A 26943-nucleotide genomic window follows, 5' to 3' on the forward strand; every position below is an offset into this window, starting at 1 on the left:
AGAAAAAAATTTTTATTTGAATTTAATCTTTAAAAAGCATGCCACACTGTACTTTCAAAAAAAGTGTTAAGATGTCAGAAAATCAGCAAGATGTATCTGCTATTCCATAACCCAATGGGTCCTGTGGCTTATGTTAATAGCCTTCAAATTTTAAAATAACTTATTTCTAGCTCTATAGTTGCTTGTTCTGATGTTTCCACTTTGCTCTGGAGGACCTGAGTAGGCAGCCAAAGTTCGGAGTGCCACAGCATGCTGTGTTCTGAAGACCTGCCCGCTCTAACCTATTCTGCTATTATTTTGTTTTGTTTGAGACAGGGTCTAACTATGTAGACCTGCCTGGCCTAGAACACTCTGTGGAGACCAGGCTGGTCTCGAACTCACAGAGATCCACCTGCCTCTGCCTCCCGAGAGCTGGGATTAAAGGCTTGCGCCATCATACCTGGCAACAAGCAGTTAGAGATTATTAGTAATTTAGTTTTCCTCCAAGCTGGCCATGGTGGTATATACCTTTAATCCCAACATTCAGGAGGCTGAGGCAGAAAGATGGCAAATTTGAGGCTAGTCTGGGCAATTTAGTGAGGCCCTCTCAAAATGTTACTTAAAAAAGGGCTGTGGAGGTAGCTCGGTGGCAGAGTACTGGCCTGGTATACACAAGGCCCTGGGTTCAATCATCAGCACCAAATTAAAAAAAAAAAAAACTACAGGCAGGAGCAAATTTATCCCTAAATACTTCAAAATGCATATAAAATTATTTAAGTTTTAAAAATGCGCATTGTTGATGTTTCATGCCTGTAATGCCAACACAGGAGGCTGAAGCCGGAGAGTTATCAAAAATTTAAGAGTTGCCTGAGCTACATAATGAGTTTCAGGCCAGCCTAGGCTATAATGTGAGACCCTGTCTCAAAATTAAATTAAACTAAAATGTTCCTACTTGTTCAATCTTCCCTATCACTTTAATTAAAAAGCATCCTGAAATGGTGAAGTCTGCTGTTTCATTTGAGGTGGGGGACGTTTCTGTGTCTAATAAGAAGGTTTGGCAACTACTGCCTTAGTATGCTCAGCCAAAATTAGGAGGAAGCAGCTCAGCTTGCAGTGTGAACGACTGAAACCCTCTTCACACGCTTCTTTGAAGTGGGCACTTAGATATGCAAAGTTGAAAAATAACATACCTTTAATGGGGAAGTTTCAAGATGGAAAGAATAATTGTGACCTAAAAAATTCCTCAAGTTACACTGGTAACCTGTTCTGTGACCAATTATTTTAATTTTTATGAGATAGGGTCTCAAGTAGCCTAGGGTGGCCTTCAGCTAACTTTGTAGTTGAGGCTGACCCTGAATTTGTGGGCCTCCTGCTCTACTCATGAGAGCTGGAATTATAGGCATGTTCCACCATAGCTGGTTATATGCAGTGCCTGCGACTCAACCCCAGGGCCCTGTGCATGCTAGGAAAGCACTCTACCAATAAAGCTACATCTCCAGCACTATTCTGAGACTTTTTTACACTCAAGAACTTATTTGAATTCACAGAAGACTAACATGATTTTTAAAAATCCCCTTCCTGAACTGGTTGTTGTAGTGGATGTCTATAATTCCAGTGGATATCTATAATCTCAGGAGGCAGAAGAATGCAGAATTCAGTGTCAGCCTGAGCTACATAGTGATTTTTTTTTTCAAAGTTACCTTCAGCTAGGCATGGTGGTACAGCCTTTAATCACAGCACTCAGGAGGCAGAGGTAGGTGGATCAAGGCCAGCCTGGTCTACATAGTAAGTTCCAGGCCAGCTGGGGCTACAGGGAGACCCTGTCTAAAAAACACAAACACACACAAAAAAACTTATTATATTTAGGAAGGTAGTTTTTCCTTTGGTCTTTTTGAGTCAGGGTCTCCCTGTAGCCCCAGCTGTCCCAGAACACACTATGTAGATCAGGCTGGCCTTGATCTTACAGAGATCCGCCTGCTGCTGCCTCACGAGTGCTGGGATTAAAGGTGTGCGCCACCACAACCAGCTATAAAGTTTGTTTTTTTTTTTAAAAAAAAAAAAACTCTTGCATAAAGTCAAGAGAACTGAGTTGTTTCTTAATGCTATTAGTTGGTAATGCTAATAACACTTGTGCTTGCAAAGGTCTGATGGTATTTAACATAAACAAGAGTTCTATGCTGTAGGAGTGAGTTCTACTTTTTTACCTTGGTAGCAACTTATCACTTTAATTTTTTTTTAATTGTAATTCAGTGGCTTTAAGTACATTCACATTGTTGCATAACCATCGCCACCATCCATCAGTCCAACTGGAAACTCTTGTCATTTAAATACTCTCCCCACAGTGAACCACCATCTTTCCCTGTGAATTTGCTTGTTCTAGTCCTCATTTAAGCGGAATCATGTAGTTTGTCCTTTTATGTCTGTCTTATTTTACTTCATATGTTTTCAAGGTTCATCATGTTATGACATGTATGAGAACTCTGTATGTAGGCCAGGCTGGCCTCATGGAGATCTGCCTGCCTCTGCCTCACGAGTGCTGGGATTAAAGTCATGTGCCACCAAGCCTGGCAATGTCATTCCATTTTAAAGCTCACTATGATATTCACCACATTTTCTTCATCCATTCCTCAGTTTATGGACACTTAGGCTGTTTCCATCTTTTGGTCACTATGAATAATGCTGCCATATTTGAACTGGAGTATGCAAATATCTGGTCAAGACCTTGCTTATTATTTCCATTTTTTGGATAAGAAATCCACAGCTCAAAAGGCCATAGTCAACTACTCTGGTTTAGCTCAGAGGCAGGAAGGAGGTGCTGGATGTATACCTGCTGGGGAGGTGTTTGTCATCTAAATGTTCAATCAGGGTATACAGGTATTAGTTTGTTGGTAAGAAGCCAAGAGGAGCCTCTAGCCCCAGATACATTCTCCACTCTCCAGAACTCTCAGGGTACCACTATGATTCAGCAGCCAAAGAGGTAACACTTGACCCCTCAGACTTCTGTTTTTAATCACAAGATCTATTCTAATTGATCAGAGACTGCCCTGCTGTCTTTGATATTCTGACTAGCACCCTTGTACAGTGGGGGCAGTCTTCTGGGGGGATAAGGTAAGATGAAGGTATGTTAAGGTGTTGCCAAAGGAGCTAGAGAAACTTGAAAACCCTGGGGAGTTAGAAAGAAGAAGCCAAGATTATTAGTTAAAATAGAAGCTTCAAGCTAAGGACTGGAGGAAGGCCCAATAACCCAGAACAAGAGAAAGGCCATTGGGACAGTCCCATGAGGAGGCCTCAAGTGTCGAGCCTATTCCTGAAGCTCAGAGAGGTGGTCCCAGGCCACGCAAAGAGAGAGCTGTTTCCCACTGATCCTGCAGACTGAGGGACATCCTTGGCACCTGGGGGAATCCTGAAAAGCCAGGAGAAACCAGGGCTACCTCAGACACCTGGGCCTTGCTTGAGAAGAACCAAGGTGAAAAGTCAGAGCCCCAGACGCTGACTCCTGAGGAGAAATCCCCTCCTCGTTCTTATCTTTCATGGAGGTGGCAACAGAAAGTTGCTCAGGGCACAAGCCCTCAGCACAGTGCCTGACTGTGGTAAATGTGAGGGTTGGGGCTGAAGGAGGGGAGTCCCCAGGGCCTCACAGGGTTTTGTGGTCCTGCTGAGCCAGTACTGGTCCCTTGTTCCTCATGCCCACTTCACTGCCAGGACAGAGTCCTACTTCCTCCCTCTGTTGAGGCTGAAGTCACACATTAAAGACAAACATGATTTGGTCTCAGCACCTGGCTATTTTGCTCTAGAAAAGTTGTTTTTGTTTACCCACAATAAATTTTTTTTTAATTTATTTTATTTAATGTGTATGAGTGTTTTGCCTGTATGTAAGAGCATCCGAGTCAGGCAAAGCCCATGGAGGCCAGAAGAGGTTGACAGAGTCCCTGGAACTGGAGTTACAGATGGTTATTAGCCACCATGTGAGTCTGGGAACCAAACCTGGGTCTTCTGCAAGAGCACTCAGTGCTCTTAAGTACCGAATCATCTCTCCAGCCCCTGATGCCAACTTGACTCCAGCTGTAAGGACCATGAAGAAGGTTGACCCTGTTACAGCCTTCTAGGTCCATAACTAAGCGACTGGGTTGTATGGGGCACACTACAGAGCTGATCTTGCAAGCATCGATTCAAGGACCGTTTCTCTCCTCCTGCTTCAGATGTCACATGGGTAGGGGCTAACTTGGAGCTGTAGGTAGCTTTCTTTACTTCCAACTCCAGGACCTGTCTGATAATGAAACCCACTCAGAGGACAGCAAAGCTGAATGGGGACAGATGGATTTCTAGGGGCATTTCTGAGACCTGAAACTGTCATGCCTGAAGCAGTATCTTTAAACTTTCCAGTTATAGGAACAACAAACCATCTTTTTGTCCTGAACCCAATTCAGTTGGGTTTTTATGATTTGAATTTTAAACAATCCTTCCTAGAAGGTTGGAGATGTTTGTAGCCCAGTGGCAGAGTCTTGGCCTTGTACAAGTCTCTGGGTTTGATTCTCCATGCCACCAAATGTAAATAAAAAGAATTTTATCTAGTAGACCCCTGAGCACAGATTTATAGTTACACGTGTGGTTTTAAGAGACAGAAGCACCAATGTCCTTTCTTCACCGAGCCTTTCAGAAATCATCTCACTTCTCTGTGAGTCCCCCACAGATGGCACTCATGACCTTTGCTCAGCGATGAAGCTGGGAAGAATGGTTTGGAAGAAAGAGAGTATGATAAATTCCTCGAAGGGCAGAAATATTTATAAAATGTGTCACTGACCTGCAGTGTGTGCAGACCAGGAGCGTGTGTGGACACCTGTGCCGGTTACAGGCAAGCAGGTGTTGAGAAAGACAATACTTTTTAGTGTGTTTGTAAGCCCACCCTCTCCTGACATATGTGGCTATTACATGGGCATGGCGACATGGACTGCTAGCTATCCGCGGGAAAGACCAGGCTCCACTCTGCGATGGAGCACAAATTACAGCCGGGAGGCAGCTTGGGATCCATACTAGTGCTTTCTTTGAGTCTAGAAGATCAGAGACAGACCTACCAGTGCCTGTGTTCCTCACAAGAGACCGCAAAACAAAAATAGTCAGAGCCTGCTCTGTTGCAGATGCTCTTGGATGATGGTTTAAGGACTATAGCGGATCAAGTGGGTGAGAGTGACCAGGGAGTCCCTTTGAAGGCCCCACCAGTTGGACACACCTTCTCTGAGAGCTGTTTGGTTTAAAACTAAAGGCAAGCGCTGATAATTTTTTTCTGGGTCCATGAGTCTATAATCCCCTCTAGGAAAGCTGGGGCACATATACAACCTATAGGAGATGTATCCTGGCTAGAAAAGGTCAGCAAACACCTGCAGTCCTGCAATAGTCTGTGCCGCACAGTCAGTACACAAAAGGGACACAGGAAATGAAGGAGGGCTAGCTGCATAACTGAACATTTCTATAGGCCAAATCCCCTAAAAAATGGCTGTCCCTCCAGTTGGGTCTTCTCACTCCCCATCTGGGACTAACTCTGCCCAGGACTCCACCTTAGGGCTCTGCTTCAGCAGCTCCAATCCCAGTCACTATGGGGCACGTGTTCATCCTCTCCACCGGCAACGTGGAGCCTGCAGCAGGCTCTCAGGGAAGTGTTTCTTCCTGCCAGCTCTTGGGTCTGTGTAGATACTTGGGGACGTGTCTATACCAGGAGAGGCCATAAGGCTACAGCAGAGCACTGGACAGGAGTCAGGAGAGGCTGGCTCAGAGTGTCCTGCTCAGACACTCCGTAGCTGGGATCAGAGTAACAGACCCTGGTGGACTCTCCCCAGAACAAAGGCTCTAGAACGGGCTTTGCTGTCTCTGCAGATTTCCCAAGGCCTTAAAGAACACACAGCTAACACTTGGAACATCCTGGTTAAGAAGGTGTAGCTGTATATGAGTCTCCATGAATTTGCTTATGAATAGCGAATCTAAAATAATGTGGTGTGATGAGAAGAGATACAAACACCCTTCATGTCACATCGTTAGCCCATTACATTCAGCCCAACCAAGGAGCGTTATTGTTCCCATTTTGCAGGTGAGAAAACTGAGGCTTTGAAATGTTTGCAGGCCTGCTCACATTCTCCCTGCGGAGACTGAAATCCCACTGATTCTGAAGCTGATTCTGAAGCCCTATCTGCTTCCCCCACATCACACCTTCCCTTTCAGCAATAAGGGCCCCTGAGGGAGGGACTTGTACCTACACCAGAGCGGTACCCCCAACCCCAGCCTAGAGGCGGGAGTTTGGACACAGCCAGCATAACTTCCCAGTGAGCCTGACCTCCTACCACCCAACCTGGTCCCAGCTCGCCCACCTGGAGAAGCCTGGCGATGCCCGGCGGGGAGCCCACGCACGAAATACTCACGGCTCCCTCAGGCCCAGGCGGCTCCGCGGGGCGCATGGTCTCTGGGGCCCGGGTCTCCTCCTCGAGAGCGCGCGGCGCTGCCTCCTCGCACTGGGGCATCAGGTTATTTTAGCTCTTGCGGAAGGAACTGACGGAAACTGAAGTCACATGGAGAGCTCGCTGCTCAGCGACTCAGCACTCGGGCGCACACAGCGGGCGTCTTAGAAGGAACTGCGACCCGGGGGCGCGGGGGATGGGAGAGGGACGCATAGCATTCCGGCCCCGGTACCCTACCGAGGTCTCTAAAGACCTGCCGGCGGTGCTGAGCAGCCTGCCCTGGCTCCCTTGCCTTGGAGGGGTGAGCGGGAAAGCTGCCAGGTCCAAGTGTGTCGTCTGCTAACCCAGTAGCTCTTCTCCGACCTTCTGTCCCAGGGTAAAACTGGGGCAGACTGGGAAAGAGCAACAAATGGTTTGGTTTTGTTTTTCTGTTTGTTTATTTTTAACTGAAAAGAGGGAGAGTCCATCTTCTAGGAGGGTCGTCCACTCACTAGTCTTTGTTTTTATCCACTTAACTAGTACTTATCAATCAACGTCTGCTAACCCAGTAGCTCTTCTCCGACCTTCTGTCCCAGGGTAAAATTGGGGCAGACTGGGAAAGAGCAACAAGTGGTTTGGTTTTGTTTTTCTGTTTGTTTATTTTTAACTGAAAAGAGGGAGAGTCCATCTTCTAGGAGGGTCGTCCACTCACTAGTCTTTGTTTTTATCCACTTAACTAGTACTTATCAATCATCTTATATGGGCATGGTGCTTTAAAATAAACGAACAAACAAATGGAAAAGGAAGTAATTTCAACACCGGAGAGGCAGAGGCAGGAAGAACAGAGTTCCAGGTTATCTACTCCCTACCTAGTTAACTTTGAGGCCAGCCTTGAATACATTGAGACCCTGTCCCCAGCCAACCAACCAACAAACCCAAGGAAGAAAGGAAAAGAAATTTTTTTGTGAACCTTGCATAGTAGACTGTCAGTATGAGCGTTTTGGCTACACTAAGCATGGATAGGCTGTTTCATCTGTTCTGTACAAAGTTCCCTGCTAGCTTGAGTCAAAGGAGAATTTTAAAGAATTATGCAAATTATTTATGTACCTCCTTAAAGGGCACCAGGCTCTGTCCTGAGTTTCATGCACATTGTCTCAGAGCCCCTGTTTTTAAGGCTCTACGCCTCTGAAGAAGGCAAATGAAAGAAGCTGAATGATGGTGTGGGGCCACACTGGTGAAAAGGTCTGCAGATCTGCTCTATCATTTCCCATCGGATTACTGGGTTTCCTGAGAGCTGGACGCTGCTCTTGCAGCCTGATGCTCCGTGATTGTTAAACATCGTTATCCTTCTCCATCCTAAGCAACCATGAGCAAGTCCTTCCTGCTCCAAGAAGCCAACAAAATGCCTCTGCTTTCTGAAATACCCACTTGTAAAGGTGGTAACGATGGTGCCAACAAAAAAACTAAGCAAATTGTCACACATCATGGTTTCTGACCCAGGCTTCTTCCGCTTTGCTGTGCCAACTTCCTCTGCTCCCATGTCTCCCCTATCTTCCAGTATGTGGATAACACCCAAATTTTGGTCTCTAGCTCCAAAATTCTCTTCCAAGTAAGAAGACCATATTTATATTTTTGTCCCAGAGCTGCCACAACACTATGTATCCTGTAGGGAATTCAACCTCTGTCCTGGCCAGCTTTTCTTAGTGTGAGACAGTCACTATTTGGGGCATGCATCCACCTAGGTAGCTCATCTTCCTTCCCAGATGCAGATTCTACCCATCTCATTCCATTCTGTTTGTTTTACTCTGTAGCTCAGGCTGGCCTTCAACTTCAGAGTTTCTTGTCTCAGCCTCCTACGTGTTGAGGTTACAGGTGTGTGCTATCTTGAGAATCTTTCTTGAATCTGTCTGTTGTATGACAATTATTCACCCCAGACAGGGCACCAATGACAGACCAAGTCTAGCTTAGTGAACCAGTGAGTTTTCTGGGGTTACTCAAAGGGGCATGGGTGACTCAAAGACAGCTGCACTGAGAAAACCACCCTAGTGTGGGTGAGAACCCATGAAAGATGGACCCCTGAAGTCCCTGCACAGCATACAGATAGCTCCCCGGTGACAGTCTTTCTCCACAGGATTTGCTACAGCTTCTATAATGTTGGGGAAGGGCCCTGTCAATCTTGTAAGTTTCAGGAGCTTCCTGGGCCTTTAAAGTTTTGTTTACTTCCTAATTCTTTTACACTTTTCTCTTTTCTCTCTTTTTTTTTTTTAAGGGTCTAGATCTCACTAACTCATGTGTGGATGATTTCAGTAACTTCCTTAAATTGACTGTCTCTCTCCAAATCTTGTTCATCACCAACTTGGACTCTACCCCTTCACTATGGGGCACAGTACAAAAATGGGGAGGGGTCAGTTCACTCCCTGCCAAGAGCCCGCTTATGGCTGACCATTGAAGCCCTTACATGGGTCAGTGTTTAAATCCAGACTCAGCAGATTTAAAAGTTATTGAGGCTTAAGTTCTAGCCTCCTCATTCATTTTTCTCTATCTTTTCTTTTCTTTCTTTTTTTCTTTTTGGTCTTTTTTAGGACTGGGTCCCCTTGTAGCCCCAGCTGGCCTGGAACTCACTATGGAGACCAGACTGGCCTTGAACTCACAGAGATCCACCTGCTTCTGCCTCCCAAGTGCTGGGATTAAAGGCATGTGCTACCATACCTGGCTGGCTTTCCTTTCTTAAATCAGGGCCTCAAGTAGGCCAGGCTAGCCTTGTATTTGCTATGTAGCTGAGGATGACCCTGAACTTCTGAGTTTCTGCTTCTTCCTCCCCCTAATGTTGAGATTATAGGTATGAATAATTCTTTTCTTTTCTTATCTTTTTTGAGACAGAGTCTCCCTGTATCCCTAGCTATCCTGGGACTCACTAGGTAGACCAGGTTGTGCCCATAGAAGACAGAAGAGGCTGTCAGATCCCCTGGAGCTGGAGTTACAGACAATTGTTAGCTGCCATGTGGGTGCTAGATTCAAACCCGGGTCTTCTGCAAGAACAGTCAGTGTTCTTAACCGCTGAGTCATCTCTCCAGCCCCTTTCTTTCATTTTTTAAGACTGGGTCCCATGTACTTTAGGTTGACTTGAACTGACTACCTAGCCTCAGCTGGCCTTGCCCTCCTGAGCCTCTTGCCTCCACTCCCCTGCTGCACTCAGGAAGCAGAAGGAGGTGAGTACTAGTACTCAGTTCACTTTCCCCTTTTTATTCAGTGGAGGACCCCAACGCATCCAATGGTGCCGCCCACAGTTAAGGCAGGTCTTCCCACCTCAATTAGCCCAATCTAGATAAGTCCTCACAGGCTTGCTCTTCAGAGATTCTAGATCCTGTCAAGAGGTGACAATCTATATTAAGCATCAGCCCGTCATCAAGCAGTGCTCCTGCATACCTGTGAGAGCCAAGGTAAAAGCAGGGAACCAGCAGTTCTCAGTGAGAGAAGAGGCCAGATGCCTGACTCAGCCTCTCCTTACTATTACCTCTCAACACTAATCTAAAAACCAAACTGCCCAATGTACAGAAAGAGCCTCAGTAAACATTTGCTCAAAGAGGAAGGAGCAAAAAAAAAGGGAGAGAAATAGGCAATAGATCTCCCTTGTCTGTGATTCTCTTTTCTGTCTTTTGAGAGCTGTTTTAGTGGAGGTTTTTGGTTTTGTTTTGTTTTGTTTTGTCTTCTTGAGACAGGATCTCCCTAGAGCCCCAGGTAGCCTGGAACTCACTATGTAGACCAGGCTGGCCTTAAACTCACAGAGGCCTGCCTCTGCTTCCCCAGTGCTGGGATTAAAGGTGTACGCCACCACGCCCGGCATCTTTTTTTTTGAAATTTTATGTATTAATTTTTATTTTATGTGTATGTGTGTATTGCCTGCATGTAGGTAAGTGCACCCGTGTCGGGCAATGCCGGTAGAGGACAGAAGAGGCTGTTGGATCCCCTGGGACTGGAGTTACGGACAGTTGTTAGCTGCCGTGTGGGTGCTGGGATCCTAACCTGGGCCTTCTGCAGGAACAACCAGTGTTCTTAATCCCTGAGCCATCTCTCCAGCCCCTTGTTTTCTTTCTTAATTTTCTAATAGTTGTCAGTTGTAGGCTAGCTAAAGCCTCCCAGAGATCAAAGGGAACGCTGTCTTCTACCCTCCCATTCCCACTGTTGTTAGATGATGACCACACACTTTTCAGAACCAGGGTGGGAGGACTCCTACAGTGGAGCCTGACGGGGCAAACATTTGAACCAGGGCAGAACATGCAATGGATCTGGTGAGAGAAAAGGGGTCAACTTCTTGCCTTCAGAGGGCAAGAAGACAGAGGCTGGACACGGCCATGGAGTGGGGAGACCTGGAACTACCAGTTCCCCACAGGCTGAGCCTTGGTCCTTGCTCTCACCTCTGGCATTCTCCATTTTGCATTTGGCTCTCAGCCCCTGAACAGACAAGGCGACCTTCCCTCCTGGCCTTTGAGCTTGGTTGCTAGGCCTGGCTAGGTAATGGGTTAGTGTGTCCGCCACTTCTGGCCTCAGCACATGACAGGGAGGGGATTTCCTTCAAGGCCTTAACTTGGAATTATTCTGTTGCTCCACGTCAAATGCCTGCCGGGGAGAGTTTTCAGTAGTTTCATTTCCTTCATTTGGCACAGTTTTTAAGAAGCAAAAATCAAAACCAGAAAGAGGTGAGGCCACCGCCCACACTGGCACCACTCAGAACCTCATGGTGCCAGTCTTGGGAAAGTTTGAGAGTCAATGCAAATATTCCTAAGCTTTGGGCAGTGTGAGGGGCCCCAGTTGGCACTGGGCAGCGTTTCAGTATGTTTACTCTTCTCTAGCTATCTGTGGGAAGCGGCAGGTCTCAAATCCTGAGGTTAGCTCCTCTTGTTCCCAGTTGACCCAATCTTCCTCAGCCACTAACTACAGTGACTTATCTCTACAGGGTCACCACTGTTGTGCCCAGTTCGCAAGACCCCAAAGACCACCAAGGAGCCGACCGATGCAAATACACAAGGGTTCTTTTGTTGCTGCAAGCTTAAGCTTGGGCCCACTCTGTCACCGACTCAGCGGGTCTCAGATGTGAGACCCCTTGCTTTGGGATACGGAGGTTTTTATAGGTTTATGTCAGCAAGTTCAGCAAGTAGAAGAGTAGGGGGTCTCCAGCTTGGCAAACATCTGATTGGTTGCAGCTCAGTGCCAAACCATAAACTGCTGGCTTCAGGAAATCTGAAAAGACATCTGGACTTTTAGTACCTTCCTGTCCCTGGTTAATTGACCATTGGCGGGGGAGTTGTTCTCTATCCATTCCAAGTATTGTGGTTTTTCTTGGAACAGGGCCCAGGGCTGGGTCAGTCCTATGGAGGTTTTATCCAAGATGGAGTCACTCAGGTCTCTCACCACCTCTTCCTGTTCTGAAAACATTGACAATATCAGCATATGAGCAAAGATCTCATGTTGTACAAAGATAGCAAGATGCTCACAGAAGTCTCCGTCAGTGCTGGAGCTCAGTGGACAGTGGGACAGGGAAGGGAAGGGTCTTACCGCTAATCACCATTTAGGTCAGGACACCATGGAAGTGATAAAGAAGATTATCAGGAATGAGGTGCTGGAGCTTCGAGGGAGGGAGACAGCATAACTGGTAGAAGACTGTAAGCAACGCCTTCTGGGAAATCTGAGGTGGGTTCTCTGAGCTGAGACCAGGTATGGTTCAGAGACTGAGGATGAAAATGGTGAGTGGGAGAGATGATGCATCTCCTGGTGCCTCCACAGAGCTTTATTTGTGGCTCTATCCAATGCTCAAGGGAAATTGTAGCCTTCTGTGACAGTTCTGCATGGCCACAGGGACACTGAGCCCTGAAATGTCTGGACTATGATTTCTTGTAGAGGCTTTTTTTTTGGTCTTTTTGACACAGGGTCTCCCTGCAGCCCCAGCTGTCCTGGAACTCACTATGTAGACCAGGCTGGCCTTGAACTCACAGAGATCCGCCTGCCTCTGCTTCCCAAGTGCTGGGACTCTGTAGAGGTTTTTTGTGTTTTTTTGGTAATTGAATAAATGTTGGTGTCATTTCCTCTACAGCAGTTGGAGAGGATGAGAACTTGGGAAATCATTCACTAGTTACTGAAAAGTGCTTTTTCATAACTAATTAATAGAAGCCCCACAGTCTTCACCACAGATTCAAGGTCCATTCTCTGCTTCCTCTCATTTCATCTCATCATGTCCCCACTCACTCCACTCAAGCATGAAGTCTCCCTTGCAGCTCCCCATTCAAGCCAAGTAGAATTCTGCTTTGGGGCCAGTGAGATGGCTAGGCAGCTAAGGGTGCTTGCTGCCAAGCTTGATGACCTGAGTTTGATCCCCAGGACTCACCCGGTAGAAGGAGAAAACCAACTCCTGGGAATTGTCCTTTGACCTTTGTACATGTACCATGGTGTGCATGCACCTGCACAGTCCCATGTACACAAATGCACATACACAAACACACACAATAAATAAATGTAATTTTAAAAAAGAGTTCTGAGCTGGGTGTGGTGGTACATGCCTTTAATCCCAGTACTTGGGAGGCAGGTGGATCTCTGTGAGTTCAAGGCCAGCCTGGGCTACATAGTGAGTTCCAGGCTAGCTGAGGCTACAGGGAGACCCAGTCTCAAAAAGACCAAAATAAATTAAAAAATAAAAAAAGCATTCTGACTTGGGGCTTTTTCTTTTTTCCTTTCTAGGTATAGAATGTTACCAAACCCCATATGCCACATACCCAAACAGCTTCTTCTTCTTTTTTTTTTTTTTTTTAAATTTTATGTGTAATGTGTATGAGTGTTTTACCTGCATGTATCCATGTACACAATGTGCATGCCTGGTGCCTGCAGGAGGTCAGAAGAATGTGTCAGATCCCCTGGAACTGGAGTTACAGACGGTTGTGACCTGTCATGTGGGTGCTGGGACCGAAATCTGGGTCCTCTACAAGAGCAGCCAGTGCTCTCAATTGCTGAATCATCTCTCCAGCTTCAACTGCTCACTTCTTTTTTTGATTTATTTATTATTATTTTATGTGTGTATTTTGCCTGTATGTATGCACATGCAACCACATGCATCCAAAGCTGATGGAGACCAGAAGAGGGTGTCAGATCCCCTGGAACTGGAGTTACAGATGGTTGTTAGCCACCATGTGGGTGCTGGGAATCAAACCTGGGTCTTCTGCAAGAGCAGCCAGTGTTCTTAACCACTGAGCCATCTCTCCAGACCCAACAGCTCACTTCTTAATTTTCTTTTGGCTGATGTGCAAGTGTCACCTCCTTAAAGATGGAATCCCTGAGTACAAAATGTAAACAGCACCCCATCACTTTCTCTTCCCTCACTTTGCTTTTTCTTCACAGTGTGCTTTTCCATTATGGCACTGCATATTTATTACATATAAACTTGCTAATTAATTTCTCCCCATCATTAACTAGATTACACGCTCCTGATGAAAATAACTGATCTGGCCAGGCGTGGTGACACACGCCTTTAATCTCAGCACTCTCAAATCAGAGGCAGGCAGATCTCTGTGAGTTTGAGGCTAGTCTGGTCTACATAGCAAGTTCCAGGACAGCTGGGGCTACAGAAAGACCCTGTCTCAAAAAGACCAAAAAGAAAAAAAGAAAAAAAAAATTTGTTGACTGTTGTATAACAAGGCTTCCAACAGAGCTTGACACATACCAGGTGCTCATGAATTTCTGTGAATTACATGAATGAGTAAGCAGTGAATAGATGATTCTACACAGATGGTTCAGTAGAGTGGTGGGGTCAGGAGCCAGCTTGCACATGTTGTTTAATCAGTCAACTGGGGAACTGTAGTGAAAATGGGAAAGGACAATTGCTCTTTCAAGAAATAAAATTGCATCAGTTTTCTTTAAGGGTGTGGCCCTTGGTAGGCTGACCGTGTGTCAGTTGATGGCCTCACACCCATGCATATATGAGCAGCACAAATTGGACTCTATGGGTTATTTTTAAAAAGAGGATGAGAAATTAGGAGGAGGTGGGAGAGTGGGAGTACATTTGGGAGGAACGGGAAGTGAGTATGAACAAAATACATTGTATCCATATATTGAAAAATAAATTTATCCTTTCAAGTTGCTAGGATGTAGCTCGGGTGGTAGAATGCTTACCTAATATATGTGAGGCTCTGGGCTCCATCCCCAGCATTGCATAAACCGGGCATCAACCTCAGCTACAGTGAGTTCAAGTCCAACCTGGGATACATGAAACCCTGCTTAAAAACAGAGAGAGACAGAGAGAGAGAGAGAGAGAGAGAGAGAGACAGAGACAGAGACAGAGACAGAGACAGAGAGACAAAAAAAACCACATGAACATAGGGTACTGGTCTGTAATCTCAGCTACATAAGAGGTTAAAACAGGAGGATGCCAAATTCTAGCCTAGCTTGGTCTACAGAGTGAGTATAACCTAGCCTGGGAAATTTAGGAGATCCTGTCTCACAATAAAAGTAAACTGGGCTGGGAATATACCTTAGTATTAGAGCATCTGCCTAAAATGTGTGTTGCCCTAGGTTCAATCCCCAGTACTTCGAAGAAAAAGGAGAAGAAGGGGAGGGAAAGGAAGAGGAAGAGGGGAGAGACAGGAAGGAATTAAGCCAGATGTGATGAAGCAAACCTATAATCCCAGAAGTCAGGCTGCTAAAGCAGGAGAGCTGCTCCAAGTGTGGAGCCAGCTAGAGAACATAGCTCCAGGTCAGTGTGAGCTCAGAGTGAAACCCTGTCTCAAGAAAACAAAACAAAACAACACAGAACAGAAGAGGAGACAGAGGAAGGTGATTTAGCTCACAGTGGTGGCCTGTCATCCCAGCTGCTCTGGATGTTGAGGCAAGAGGGTTGTTTGAGTCCACAAGTTTGAGACCAATCTGGGGGGTGGGGGAAGCTCACGCTGTGAATATCTTTTATAAAATGGAAATTATCACCAGGCTTGGTGGCACATACCCTGAATTCCAGCACTTGGGAGGCAGAGATAGGTAGAGCTTTGTGAATTCCAGGCCAGCCAAGGCTCACAATGAGACCCCATCTCAAAAAAAAAACAAAAAAAACCACAGGGTGGGGATTATCATATAAATAATCATAGAATGTGCTTTTTTTCCTAGACAAAACAGATGAAGGAAAGATGAGCAGAGATAGGGCTACATGTCACATAACCCAAAAGTAGCATTGGCAAAGTGGAAAATCACCTGTATGTGGTGATGAAATTGGGGAAGTGTGATAAGGAACAGAAAAGAAACTTGAAAGTCCTGTTGATCATCAACAAAGACACACTAGGAAAAAGTCAGATGAGGGCTAGGGAGATAGCTCATGGGGTAAAGGTACCTGCTGCCAAGTCTGACAATCTGAGTCTAATCCCCGGAACCCAGATGATGGAAGAAGAGAATCAACTCCAACAAGTTGTCTTTTAACCTCCATATGTGCATCATGACATATGGGCCTAAATACAGTACATACACACAGAGTAGATGAATGAATGAATGAATGAATGAATGAATCAATCAATCAATCAATAAGAAAAAATAGATGACGTGTGGGGACTAAGTGTAATATTTTATGACAACCACAGACAGCCGCAGCCCTGGAGGAAAGAGCAGACTCTGCCATGGAACCCAGCATCATAACTAACCTCTGTCCAGGTACATATACATTATATAAATTATCTCAGTGACTCTGTAGGAATCAGTAGGCCCAATTTACAAGAGAAAATTTGGGTTCAGACTGATTGAATGATTTAGTCAAGGCCACATAACAAAAAGTCTAAGTACCAACTACGTTTTAATAACATTTAGTGCATTTTTAAAAAATTTTATTTTTATTTTATGTGTATGAGTGTATCGCCTGCATATATGTGAGTGCACCCCTTTCGGGCAATGCTTCAGAGGTCAGAAGAGGGCTTCAGATTCCCTTGGAACTGGAGTTAAGGACAGTTCATAGCTGCCATGTGGGTGCTGGGAATCGAACCTGGGTCCTCTGTAAGAGCTGTCAGCGCTCTTAACCGCTGAACCATCTCTCCAGCCCCTAGTGTATTTTAAAAAAACAAAAAACAGCTGGGCGTGGTGGTACACACCTTTAATCCCAGCACTCGGGAGGCAGAGGCAGGAGGATCTCTGTGAGTTCAAGGCCAGCCTGGTCTACATAGTGAGACAGTTGGGGCTACAGGGAGACCCTGTCTCAAAAAGACCAAAAACAAAACAAAACAAAGCAAGCAAACAAACAAAAAAACCCCTGTATTTTCTGATTATAAAAGTATTACCTGTCTACTGCTAAAGAAAGGCAAGAACCAGACAAAGCCTAGGACACGGAGGCAACCTACTGTTAACATTATATTGCCTTTTGAACTCACCCTCTGGATGTGCAATTATACGCATACCATCTATGCATCATATTATATTCTTCATGCTTTTCCCTATGTCCTCACATTTTCAGACATGATTTTGATGAGCTCCATAGTGTTCCTGCACACAAGTGTCTATAGTAACAATCCAGGCCTTCTTCGTGTGGCATAATAGCACAGGTCTGAATCCCTTCTCCAACCATCTGGGGATCACAAGTTTCAAAAACCACTGTTTCTCATGGTTTAGAAAAAGTAACATGGTGCATACATCTTAGAGTACATAATCCCTCCAACAGGATCTAGACATGACCCCAATCAATACAGTAATATTTTGGGCAATAAATATGAAATTTACAATCTCTGAGCAATAGACAAAGCAAATAAAAAGCCTTTTGCCACTTGAGGCAATGCAAACAAATCAGCCCTTTGATTTTAAGAGCTTTTTAGAATTCAGAATTATGGGCTTATGTCAGGACCTGAAACCTGCCTTGTCCCATGGCAGTGGCATCCTTATATGGTGGCCCAGTGAAGGGTAAAGTTCTGGCTGCTCAGAAGTTGAAGAGAGCAGAAAGGGTGCTGAATTCCTAGAACAGGGAGGGAGGGTGCAGGTCCGGAGGTCAGCTGTAGCTTCCGGAAATGAACAGGCGAGGAGGAAGCGCTTGGGGACTGCAAACAGGAGTCTTAGAAGCTGGGCAAGACATAGATTGCAGCAAAGTTCAAATTCATCTACCCGCCTCCTCAGGCTATGCATGGTGAGAACCCCCGCCCCTCCCCAGGACCCCTCCCCAGGAGCCCCTCCCCAGGAGCCCCTCCCCAGGACCCCTCCCCAGGAGCCCCTCCCCACCCCTCCCCAGGAGCCCCTCCTGGCTGGGCCTCTAGAGGAAGGGAGGAGGGCCCTGCACCTGTGGCGAGCCGGGCAGAGAGCGCCCTGGCTCCTCAGGCAGGCCCAGGGCAGTGCAACAGCCGCCTCTTCCTGTGTTATGTGCGGTTTGCTGTGCAGTGGTAGCAGGTTCAGCCGCAGTCAGGGGAGGTGGCGGCAGGAGCACCGAGTGGCCCTGCGGTGAACACCCTGAATCTGGAAGCTGATTTGCTCTAACCCCTTCTAGCTGAGGAACTGGGTGAATGGTGGGAACTGGGAGTTCTAGGTAGTGCAAGGCAGGCTGGGAAGTGTGGTTTTAATTGACAGTTGGGCAGTTTAGCCACAAGCTGTGGGTGGGTGGGGTCGGTAGAGGAGAGGGGCTGGTGAGGCGGAAGCAGGGAGGCTTTTTTTTTCTCACACCAACAAACCAGAGGAAGATGAACCTATGAGAAACAATTATCATCAGCTTAGCTCTGAGCTCGAAGACTGACTTCAAACCCTTCACCACTCTGAAAAGACAACATTGCTTCTCACCACTGTTACCAAGATCACTCACACCAATTCCCATTCATCTTAAGTGCCCCATGCCACTGCTGACTCCTCCCCCAGCTTTCCCCTTTAACTCCCCTCCTCCTCCTAGATTCACCGCCCCCCCCCACGCCCGTTTTGGACTCCATCAGCTCCTCCCAATGGACGTCTTGAAAATTCCACCAAATACCTTCCCCAAACGTGCTCCAAGTAGTAGTCATTTCTTTCCACCCTCTGTTGGACTACAATTACTACTTTTGCAAAATGCCCCCAAATCTCAGCAGAGAACTTTCAAAGCCAGATGTCTCACGCATGGGAGAGAGGCCCTTCAGCTTCTGCCTAGAGCAGTAATGTTTATTTAGAGCTGTGAGGACAAGAGAATATGGGGGGTGGGGGCAGGTTCTACCCACTTGCTTGTTCTTGACAGCACTGTGTTCCGCAGCCAGTCCATGAGAGCCTCTCTGAGTCACCATGAACCTCAAAAGATGCTCAAAAGTGGGCTCCTCTAGCCAGAACAGATTAACTTACATAAAGAATTCTTAGGGGGGCTGGAGAGATGGCTCACATCCAGATCCAGTGGATTCAGTGTCCATCAGAGAGAGAGACAGACAGACAGAGAGACACACACACACACACACACACACACACACACGCAATCTTTAACCGATTTTAAAATGGGCAAAGGTGGGGCTGGAGAGATGGCTCAGATCCAGATCCAGTGGAGTCAGTGTCCATCAGAGAGAGAGAGACAGACAGAGAGAGAGAGAGAGATTGAGAAGCCAGTTTTAAAATGGGCAAAGGTGGGGCTGGAGAGATGGCTCAGATCCAGATCCAGTGGAGTCAGTGTCCATCAGAGAGAGAGAGAGAGACAGAGAGAGAGAGAGAGACAGACAGACAGAGAGACAGAGAGAGAGAGACAGAGAGATTGAGAAGCTGATTTTAAAATTGGCAAAGATGGGGCTGGAGAGATGCTCAGTGGTTTAAAACACTGGCAGCTCTTGCAGAGAACTGGGGTTTGGCCCCCAGGACACACATTGTGGTTAATACCCTCCCTTCCTTAACTCCAGTTCCAAGGGACCTGACACGCTCTTCTGATCTTTTCAGGCATTACAAACATGGGTGTACTCACATACATGCAATCAAAACACACACAATAAAAATAAATAAAAGATTTTTTTTAATGGGCAAAGGTTCTGAACACACATTTCTCCAGAGATCTACAAATAGCTAATATGCACAACAAAAGATGTTCACACTCTTCAGGGAAATACAAATCAAGATATGCCTTGATAGCTTGTGGTTGTACACACCTTTAATCCCAGCACTCAGGAGGCAGAGTCCTATGGATCTTTGTGAGATCAAAGCCAACCTGGTCTACATAGCAAGTTCCAGGCTAGCCAGGACTGCATAGTGATACCCTGTTGCAAAAAAAAATATGCCTTGATACCCACGGGTAGAATCAAATAGTCACAATATTGACAAGGACATGGAGAGGTCAGGCCCTGATACACATGCTGGGAATGTAGGATGGTGCAGAAACTGGAAAACAGTCTGGGATTTAGTAGTGCTTACCAGTTCCATTCCTGGGTGACAAAATACATGGATAGCAGCATTCACAAAATTGAGAATAAATGCCCATCAACTAATCAATGAATGAAGTATAGTACAGTCATCAGTCATCTTTCTTGAACCCTTGTAAACTCGTTCCACCATATGTAAAATGGTGTCATACGGGCCATAGAGGTGGCTCACTGGGTAAATGTCCTTGTTGCCAGGTCTGATGACCTGATTCCATCTCCAGGACCCACATGGTAGAAGGAGAGAACCAGCTCTCACATATTGTCATGATGTGTAGGACCACATACAGCATACACACACTAAATAGCATTTAAAAATTTAAAAGGTATATTTTCGGCCGGGTATGGTGGCACACGTCTTTAATCCCAGCACTTGGGAGGCAGAGGCAGGCAGATCTCTGTGAGTTTGAGGCCAGCCTGGTCTACATAGTGAGTTCCAGGACAGCTGGGGCTACAAGGGGACCCTGTCTCAAAAAAAAGACAAAAAAAATTTTATTTATTATTTTTATTTCATGCATATGAGTGTATTGCCTGCATGTGTTTAAGTGCACCCATGTTGTGCAGTGACTGAGGAGGTCAGAAGAAGAAGTTGAATTCCCTGGAACTGGAGTTATAGACAATTGCTTGCCACCATGTGGGTGCTGGGAATTGAGCCTGGGTCCTCTGCAAGAGCAGCCAATGCTCTTAACTGCTGAGCCATCTCTCCAGCCTAGTGCTTTTAAACTTTTAATATATTTATTTGTGTATGTGCACATACATGTGTATTCCTGAATATATCACATGCATGTGTGGAGGTCAGAGGACAATTTGTAAGAATCAATTCCCTTCTTCTGCCATATGAGTCCCAGGGGTGGAACTCAGGATGTTGGGCTTGACAGTAAGGCTCCTCCCATGTACTTTAAAGCATCTCTCTACTACTTCTGATATAGCTAATACAATGCAAATGTGCAAGTAGTTGTTACACCAAATTAGAGATAATGGCAAGAAAAACAATCTAGCCTTACTCAGTAGAGATGTAATTTCTTTCTGTTAGTTTTTTTAGGTTAGCATACAAAGTAATGGGTTTTACAGTAGCATTTTCATACATATAATCATATTTTGTCAGATATAATTTTTTTCTTTTTTCTTTCTTTTTCTTTCTTTTTTTTGTGGTTTGCTTTGTTTTACACAGGGTTTTATGTAGCTCAGACTGGCCTCTAACTGGCCATGCAGCTGATGATGACCTTGAACTTCTAATCCTCCTGTCTCCACCTCCCAAATGCTAGATTATAGGTTTGCACCTGTGCTACTAATGATGTGGGGAAAGAGGAACTTTTATACTGCTGGTGGGAATGTGAACTGATGTGGCCACTATGGAAATCAGTATGGAAGTTCTTCAAAAACTAAAAATAGAGGAGACCCAGATATACCACATCTGAGTATATACCCAAAGGAATCTACGTGAGCCTACCATAGAGACACTCGCACACCTATGTTTAATGCTACTCTCTTCACAACAGGCAAGATACAGGACCATCCTAGAGGTTCAAAAAAGGACAAGAGGATTCTTTAAATGTGATTTACATACAATGGAATTTTATTGAGCAATAAAGAAAAATGAAATTATGTCATTTACATTTAATGGATGGGGGCTGGAGAGATGGCTCAGTGGTTAAGAGCACTGGCTGCTCTTGCAGATAACCCAGCTTCAATTCCTAGCACCTACATACCAGCTAACAACCTTCTGTGATTCCAGTTCTAGAATCTGACACTGTCTTCTGACCTCCACAGGCATTGAGCAACTCTCCCTTTAACATCTGTTTAAATATTTTTTTAATATTTTATTTATTGTTTTTATTTTATGTGTATGAGTGTATTTCCTGTATGTGTGTGAGTGCACCCATGTTGTGCAATGCTGTGGAGGTCAGAAGAGGGCTTCAGATTCCCCTGGAGCTGGAGTTAAGGACGGTTCATAGCCTCCATGTGGGTGCTGGGTATCGAACCTGGGTCCTCTGCAAGAGCAGTCAGTGCCCTTAACTGCCGAGCCATCTCTCAAGCCCCAAGATTTCATTACTTTCTTAAAAGTTTGTGTTTCACATCACATGGGGAGGATTTGTGATGTACAGTACTTCAAAGAGTGCTCCATTTCCCTCCCCTGCCTCTGCCTCTCAAGTGCTGGGATTAAAGGTGCACGCCACCACATGCGGCTTAAAAATGCAGTTATCTTTAATCCTATGGTGGAGATCGATTGCTAAGGAGGTCATTTAATTCATATTATTATACATTAATAAAGTACATATTTTAGTATGCTATTGTGAATAAAATTATATAGTTGTATAGAGATAATAAATACATATAAATTAGTGTAACTTGATTATATAACTTGATTATGAATTATTGCATAACACAAAACTCCAGGAAATTGGTATTTTTTGTTGGGGAGAGAGGATATCATACCTTAAAAAAATGTTACTTACCTATTTATTTTTATTTCTATGTATGAGTGTTTTGCCTGCATGTAAGTGCACCTGTGTCATGCAGTACCCACAAAGGACAGAAGAGGGCATCATGTCCCCTGGAACTGTAGTTGCTGTAGGTGTTGAGAACAGAACATGGGTCCTCTGGAAGAGCACAGTGATCTTAACCTCTGAGCCATCTCTCCAGTCTTAGGATTCATATCTTTAAGAAATTATTCCCTTCTTCCTTTTGAGAAGAGGGGACTTGGGAAACAGAGCCATACCCCTTAGAAATTGGACTGTGATTTTACAACCCAGGCTCTGCCTGACTGGGCACCACAAAAGACCTATGGGTCTGAGGTAAGTGCTGTGAGATGCTACCATGTGCATCTGAGGCCTCTGATGTCTCCAGTGGTGGCAGCAGAGCCAGGGTCTGTGCTCAGTAGCCAGTGACAACAGCTTCCAACCAGTCACCCCATTGGTGGCTGTGGCTGTGGTCACAGATGCCCACCTCCTCCTGTGCTGCCTGTTTCCTCATTTAATCTCTAGCTCTCATGCTGGCATCTACACACCATCCTTCCAGTAAATTCCTCTCCTGCTTCAATGAACCATTCAGCTTCTGCTGCCTGAAATCAAGAACCCTAACTCATTCTCCAAGTAGCCAACCAAATAAACAACAACAAAAAAATCCCCTGAAGCTGAGACAGGTGATGAGGGAAAAAGGGAAACAGGGGCGGGGGGAGGCACTGGGATCTGGAGAATTAGAATAAGCGTCTTCCTGAAATAGCCAGAAAGTAATGATAGCTGTCAGTCTTACCAGAGTAAAGCCATGTTGCCTGCAGTTATATCAATGCTGCCGGCCCCCAGAGAAATGAAGGCAGTCTGCTGTTCCAGAGGGATCTGAGTCACTTCCAAGGATGTGAGAATTCCTCAGAGTCACATCTGACATGCTTAGATATTTCCCTGTGGGGTATATTAGAGCCAGTGAGGCTTAGAAACAGCTAGAAGTTCAATGTTACCAGCAAATTAATAATATAGGAAGAACTAATATATTTAAAACAGGTCCAAAGTACTAACAAAAATGTCACTAGACAAAAAATGTATTTATAAGTGAAGTAGTCACAGAGAGAACTTAAAAATAAGAGTAACAAGGGCTAAAGAGGTGGCTCAGCAACTAAGAGTACATACTGCCCTTCCAGAGGACCTAAATTTCGTTCCCAGCACTCACATCAGGTGGCTCACAACCACCTATAACTTCAGCTCCAAGGGGGTCCTATGCCTCTGGCCTGAGCAGGCATCTGTTCTCACATGTGTTTGCACATACTTGCATGTATATACACATATAGTAAAAACAATAAATAATAATAAAAATAATAAAAACTAAAAAAAAGCTGGGCATGGTGGCACACGCCTTTAATCCCAGCACTCAGGAGGCAGAGGCAGGCGGATCTCTGTGAGTTCAAGGCCAGCCTGGTCTACATAGTGAGTTCCAGGACAGCTGGGGCTGCAGGGAGACCCTATCTCAAAAATACCAAAAACATAGAAAAATTTTTTAAAAATGAACAGTATTTACTTACAGTTGGTATGTGATGGGAATATTAGCAGTTTGTGTTATAACTACCATTTAAGCCATTCCAAAATTACAATTCTAGGACTGGAGAGATGGATCAGTGGTTAAGAGCACTGGCTACTCTTCCAAAGGTTCCAGGTTTGGTTCCCAGCACCCACATCATCGCAGCTAATAACCTTCTGTAACTCCAGTTCCAGGGAATCCCACGCCCTCTTCTGGCCTCTGTGGGCATTGCACTACATGGGTGCATTTACATACATGCAGACAATATTCTCATACACATAAAATAAAAAGAAAGAAGAGTGTCTGGGGACAGGGCCTCAGGCACCATGTTGGGCCAAGAAGGTGGCAAGAAGAAGCACCTGAAACAGCCCAAGAAGCAGGCCAAGGAGATGGATGCAGAGGACAAGGCTTCCAAGCAGAAACAAAAAGAGGAGCAGAAGAAACTCAAGAAGCTGAAAGTGAAGGCCATGGAAAGGTCCTCTGGCCACAGATGGAAATAAGAAATCTGGCAAAAAGTCAGCTCTTTGTATACCTGAGATGATGGTGACCCTCTTCCATTCCTGTTTAAACATCTAGGTTCCCTGCCATAACATCTTTTGCCACCAATAGCTAGAATCAAGTGTTGTCCTGGAACCTGATATACATTGTAATAAACTCTTGTAAAAAAATTTTTGTACAATGGCTCACTGTTTCTCGTTTTCATTCAGCTTACTCCTACCTCAGCTATGAATTTAAAGTAAATCCAGCCTGGAATCCTACCAGAGCCTGCTGTTCCATCTTTGTTGTACTTTGATTTCTGTATCACCTTGAATTAAACCAACTCATTTAAAAGGCAAAACTAACTAAGTAGAAAGAAAGAAGAAAGAAAGGAAGAAAGAAAGAAAGAAAGAAAGAAAAAAAATATTCATACAAGTATGAAACTGTCAAAGAACAAATTTAATTAATAAAAAGGGAAAAGAATGGGACTGGAGAGATGGCTCAGTGGTTAAGAGCACTGACTGCTTTTGCGAAAGAGAGAGAAAGAAAAGGATCCACAAGCTACAACTATTCTACCTGGGAACTCACCACTAATCAAGCATAGCTCTCTGCTGGTCGAGTCTGAGGTGCGCCTTGTTGTGTCCTGTCAAGGACATCAGGGAGTCACCAAGAAACTTAAGCGAGGAACAGAGAGGGGCTGGATCACAAGGCTAGAAAGCTGAGGCAGCGTGACAGATGTCTGTGATCCCAGCATTTGGGAGGCTGAGGGAAAAGACTGTGAGGTGAAACTGATCTACAATAGCCATATCCTGTCTCAAAAAATTGGGGTAGGCAGGTGTGAACCAAGACACTACCCCCACCACCGCCACAGGAAAACATCTGCACTTCACTCAGTGCTGCTGGAGCCCTTAACTATCCAAAGCCAGCCAGGTAGGTAGATGAAGGACCATAATTGCTGGGTGTTTATCTAGAGAGTAGGTTGATATTATTTTACATGCTTTTGAGTTACTATTGGAACTGTAGCTCCAGTTCCAGGGGATCCAACAGCCTCTTCTGTCCTCCATGGGCATTGTATGACATGGGTGCACTTACCGACATGCAGGCAATAGATGCATACACATAAAAAAAACATAATAAACTGGTCAAAATAGAGCTTGAAAAGGAAAGCTAAGGGTGGAAGGAGAAATACCAGAAGGATGGGACAGAGAGAATTGCTAGAATTTGTAGATCCAGAGTCAAGATGAACCACAATAAAAAGAAGAGACAGGGAGGTGCCCATGGCAGATCTGGAAATCCTTAGACTGTTGCAAGTCCACCAACCAAGCCCAGACTCTGACAGGTGTTCAACACTCTCCACGGCACATCATACTAAAAACACTAAACGTAGAAAACAAAGAAACAATACTGAAAGCTGTGAAAGAAAAACAAGTCACATATAAAGGAAAACCCATCAGGATTACAGCTGATTTTTCAGTGCAAACTATGAAAGCCAGAAGAGCCTGGACCAAAGTATTCCCAGTTTTAAATGACCACAGATGCCAAGACAGATTACTATATCCAGCCAAAATGTCTATCATAGTTGAAGGGGAAAGAAAAATCTCCATGACATAAGTAGGCTGAAAGAATTCATGTGCACAAAACCAGCCCTTCAGAGAGTTCTTGAAAAGAAAAACAACAAGTCACATATAAAGGAAAACCCATCAGAATTACAGCTGAGTTTTCAGTGTAAACTATGAAATCCAGAAGAACTTGGACCAAATATTCCCCATTCTAAATCACCACATATGCCCACCAGCCCTTCAGAGAGTTCTTGAAGCAATACGAAGAGCTGAAGAAAGGAATGACTATACTCAAGGAGTTACAGAAAGAAACTTAATGAAGGTATAAATATGGAAATGCACAGCTATACCAAGAATGTGAACAGAAATAAAAATGACAGGATTCAATACATATCTTTCATTAATAAATTTAAATATCAATAGACTGAACTCCCCGGTCAAAAAATACAGACTAGTTGAATGGATTAAGAAACAAATCCAATCTTTTTGTTGTCTGCAAGAAAGCCATCTCACTTTCTGCACTTTCAAGGACCTTAAGGTGAAAGGATGGGAAAAAATATACCAAGAGAATGGTACTAAGAAAAAACAGGCATTGCAATTCTAATATATGACAAAATGGACTTTAAAAGTAATCAGAAGAGATAAAGAGGGCCACTTCATTCTGATCAAAGGAACAATAAACAAAGAAGATATTACAACCCAGAACATATATTCACCAAATTCTGGTGCACCCAACTTCGTAAAAACAATACTACAGGACTTTAAGACCCAGATTAATCCCAACTCATTAATAGTAGTGGACTTCAATATCCCACCATCTCCATTAAATAGGTCAACAGGACAGAGAGTTAACAGAGAGACATCTGAATTAAACAATACCACACATCAAATGGACCTAACAGACATCTACCGAGTATTCTACCAAGCACCAAAGGATATACTTTCTATTCAGTGCCCCGATGGGATCCTTCTCCAATATCAATCATATACTGGGGCACAAAACAAACCTCAACAAGCACAAAAAGATTGAAATAATTCCATGCATTCTACCAGACCACAAAGCAATAAAGTTTAAAATCAACATGAGAAGAGAAGCCCTGGTCACCACACGAACACATGGAGATTAAACAACACACTCCTGAATGATGAATGGGTCAAAAGAGA

General features: G+C 44.8%; 2 protein-coding genes and 1 pseudogene across 5 annotated transcripts in view; 1 reads left to right on the top strand and 2 right to left on the bottom strand.

Annotated features, from left to right (window-relative positions):
* Nrros (negative regulator of reactive oxygen species) overlaps positions 1-10891 on the bottom strand; it is a 25023-nt gene extending 14132 nt beyond the window's left edge. Inside the window, exon 1 of one of the 4 annotated variants that reach the window (XM_017799484.2) lies at positions 10817-10891. In XM_017799484.2, coding sequence (XP_017654973.1) covers positions 10817-10839 — 23 coding nt within the window. In that variant the 5' untranslated portion in view covers positions 10840-10891. Of the gene's footprint in view, positions 1-6335; positions 6539-10816 lie in introns of those variants that run through there. The other 3 variants (XM_017799483.2, XM_029566176.1, XM_008838517.3) reach the window with 3 other exon arrangements.
* A 5776-nt stretch (positions 10892-16667) lies between these two features.
* On the bottom strand, positions 16668-18631 carry LOC108491113. Its single transcript, XM_017799474.2, has 4 exons — positions 18569-18631; positions 17674-17931; positions 17248-17459; positions 16668-16974 (listed from the first exon to the last, which is right to left on the bottom strand). Exons 1-4 carry the CDS (start codon positions 18629-18631, stop codon positions 16860-16862), a joined length of 648 nt encoding a protein of 215 aa, XP_017654963.1. The 3' UTR covers positions 16668-16859.
* Positions 18632-24069: 5438 nt separating this feature from the next.
* Positions 24070-24345, top strand: LOC108491118 (annotated as a pseudogene).
* Positions 24346-26943: the final 2598 nt, after the last annotated feature.

Source organism: Nannospalax galili, unplaced genomic scaffold (assembly GCF_000622305.1).
Source record: "Nannospalax galili isolate Female #2095 unplaced genomic scaffold, S.galili_v1.0 scaffold598, whole genome shotgun sequence".
NCBI classification, from domain to species: Eukaryota; Metazoa; Chordata; class Mammalia; order Rodentia; family Spalacidae; genus Nannospalax; species Nannospalax galili.

Excerpts from the sequence above, each read along its gene's own strand:
- LOC108491113 (XM_017799474.2), bottom strand. The coding sequence starts at position 18,631 with ATGGTGACTCAGAGAGGCTCTCATGGACTGGCTGCGGAACACAGTGCT. Across the intron at positions 17,932-18,568 it reads GTGCTGTCAAGAACAAGCAA|CCTGCCTTGCACTACCTAGA; the intron begins GTGGGTAGAACC and ends CACACTTCCCAG. Across the intron at positions 17,460-17,673 it reads CTCTGCCCGGCTCGCCACAG|CTTCTAAGACTCCTGTTTGC; the intron begins GTGCAGGGCCCT and ends TGTCTTGCCCAG.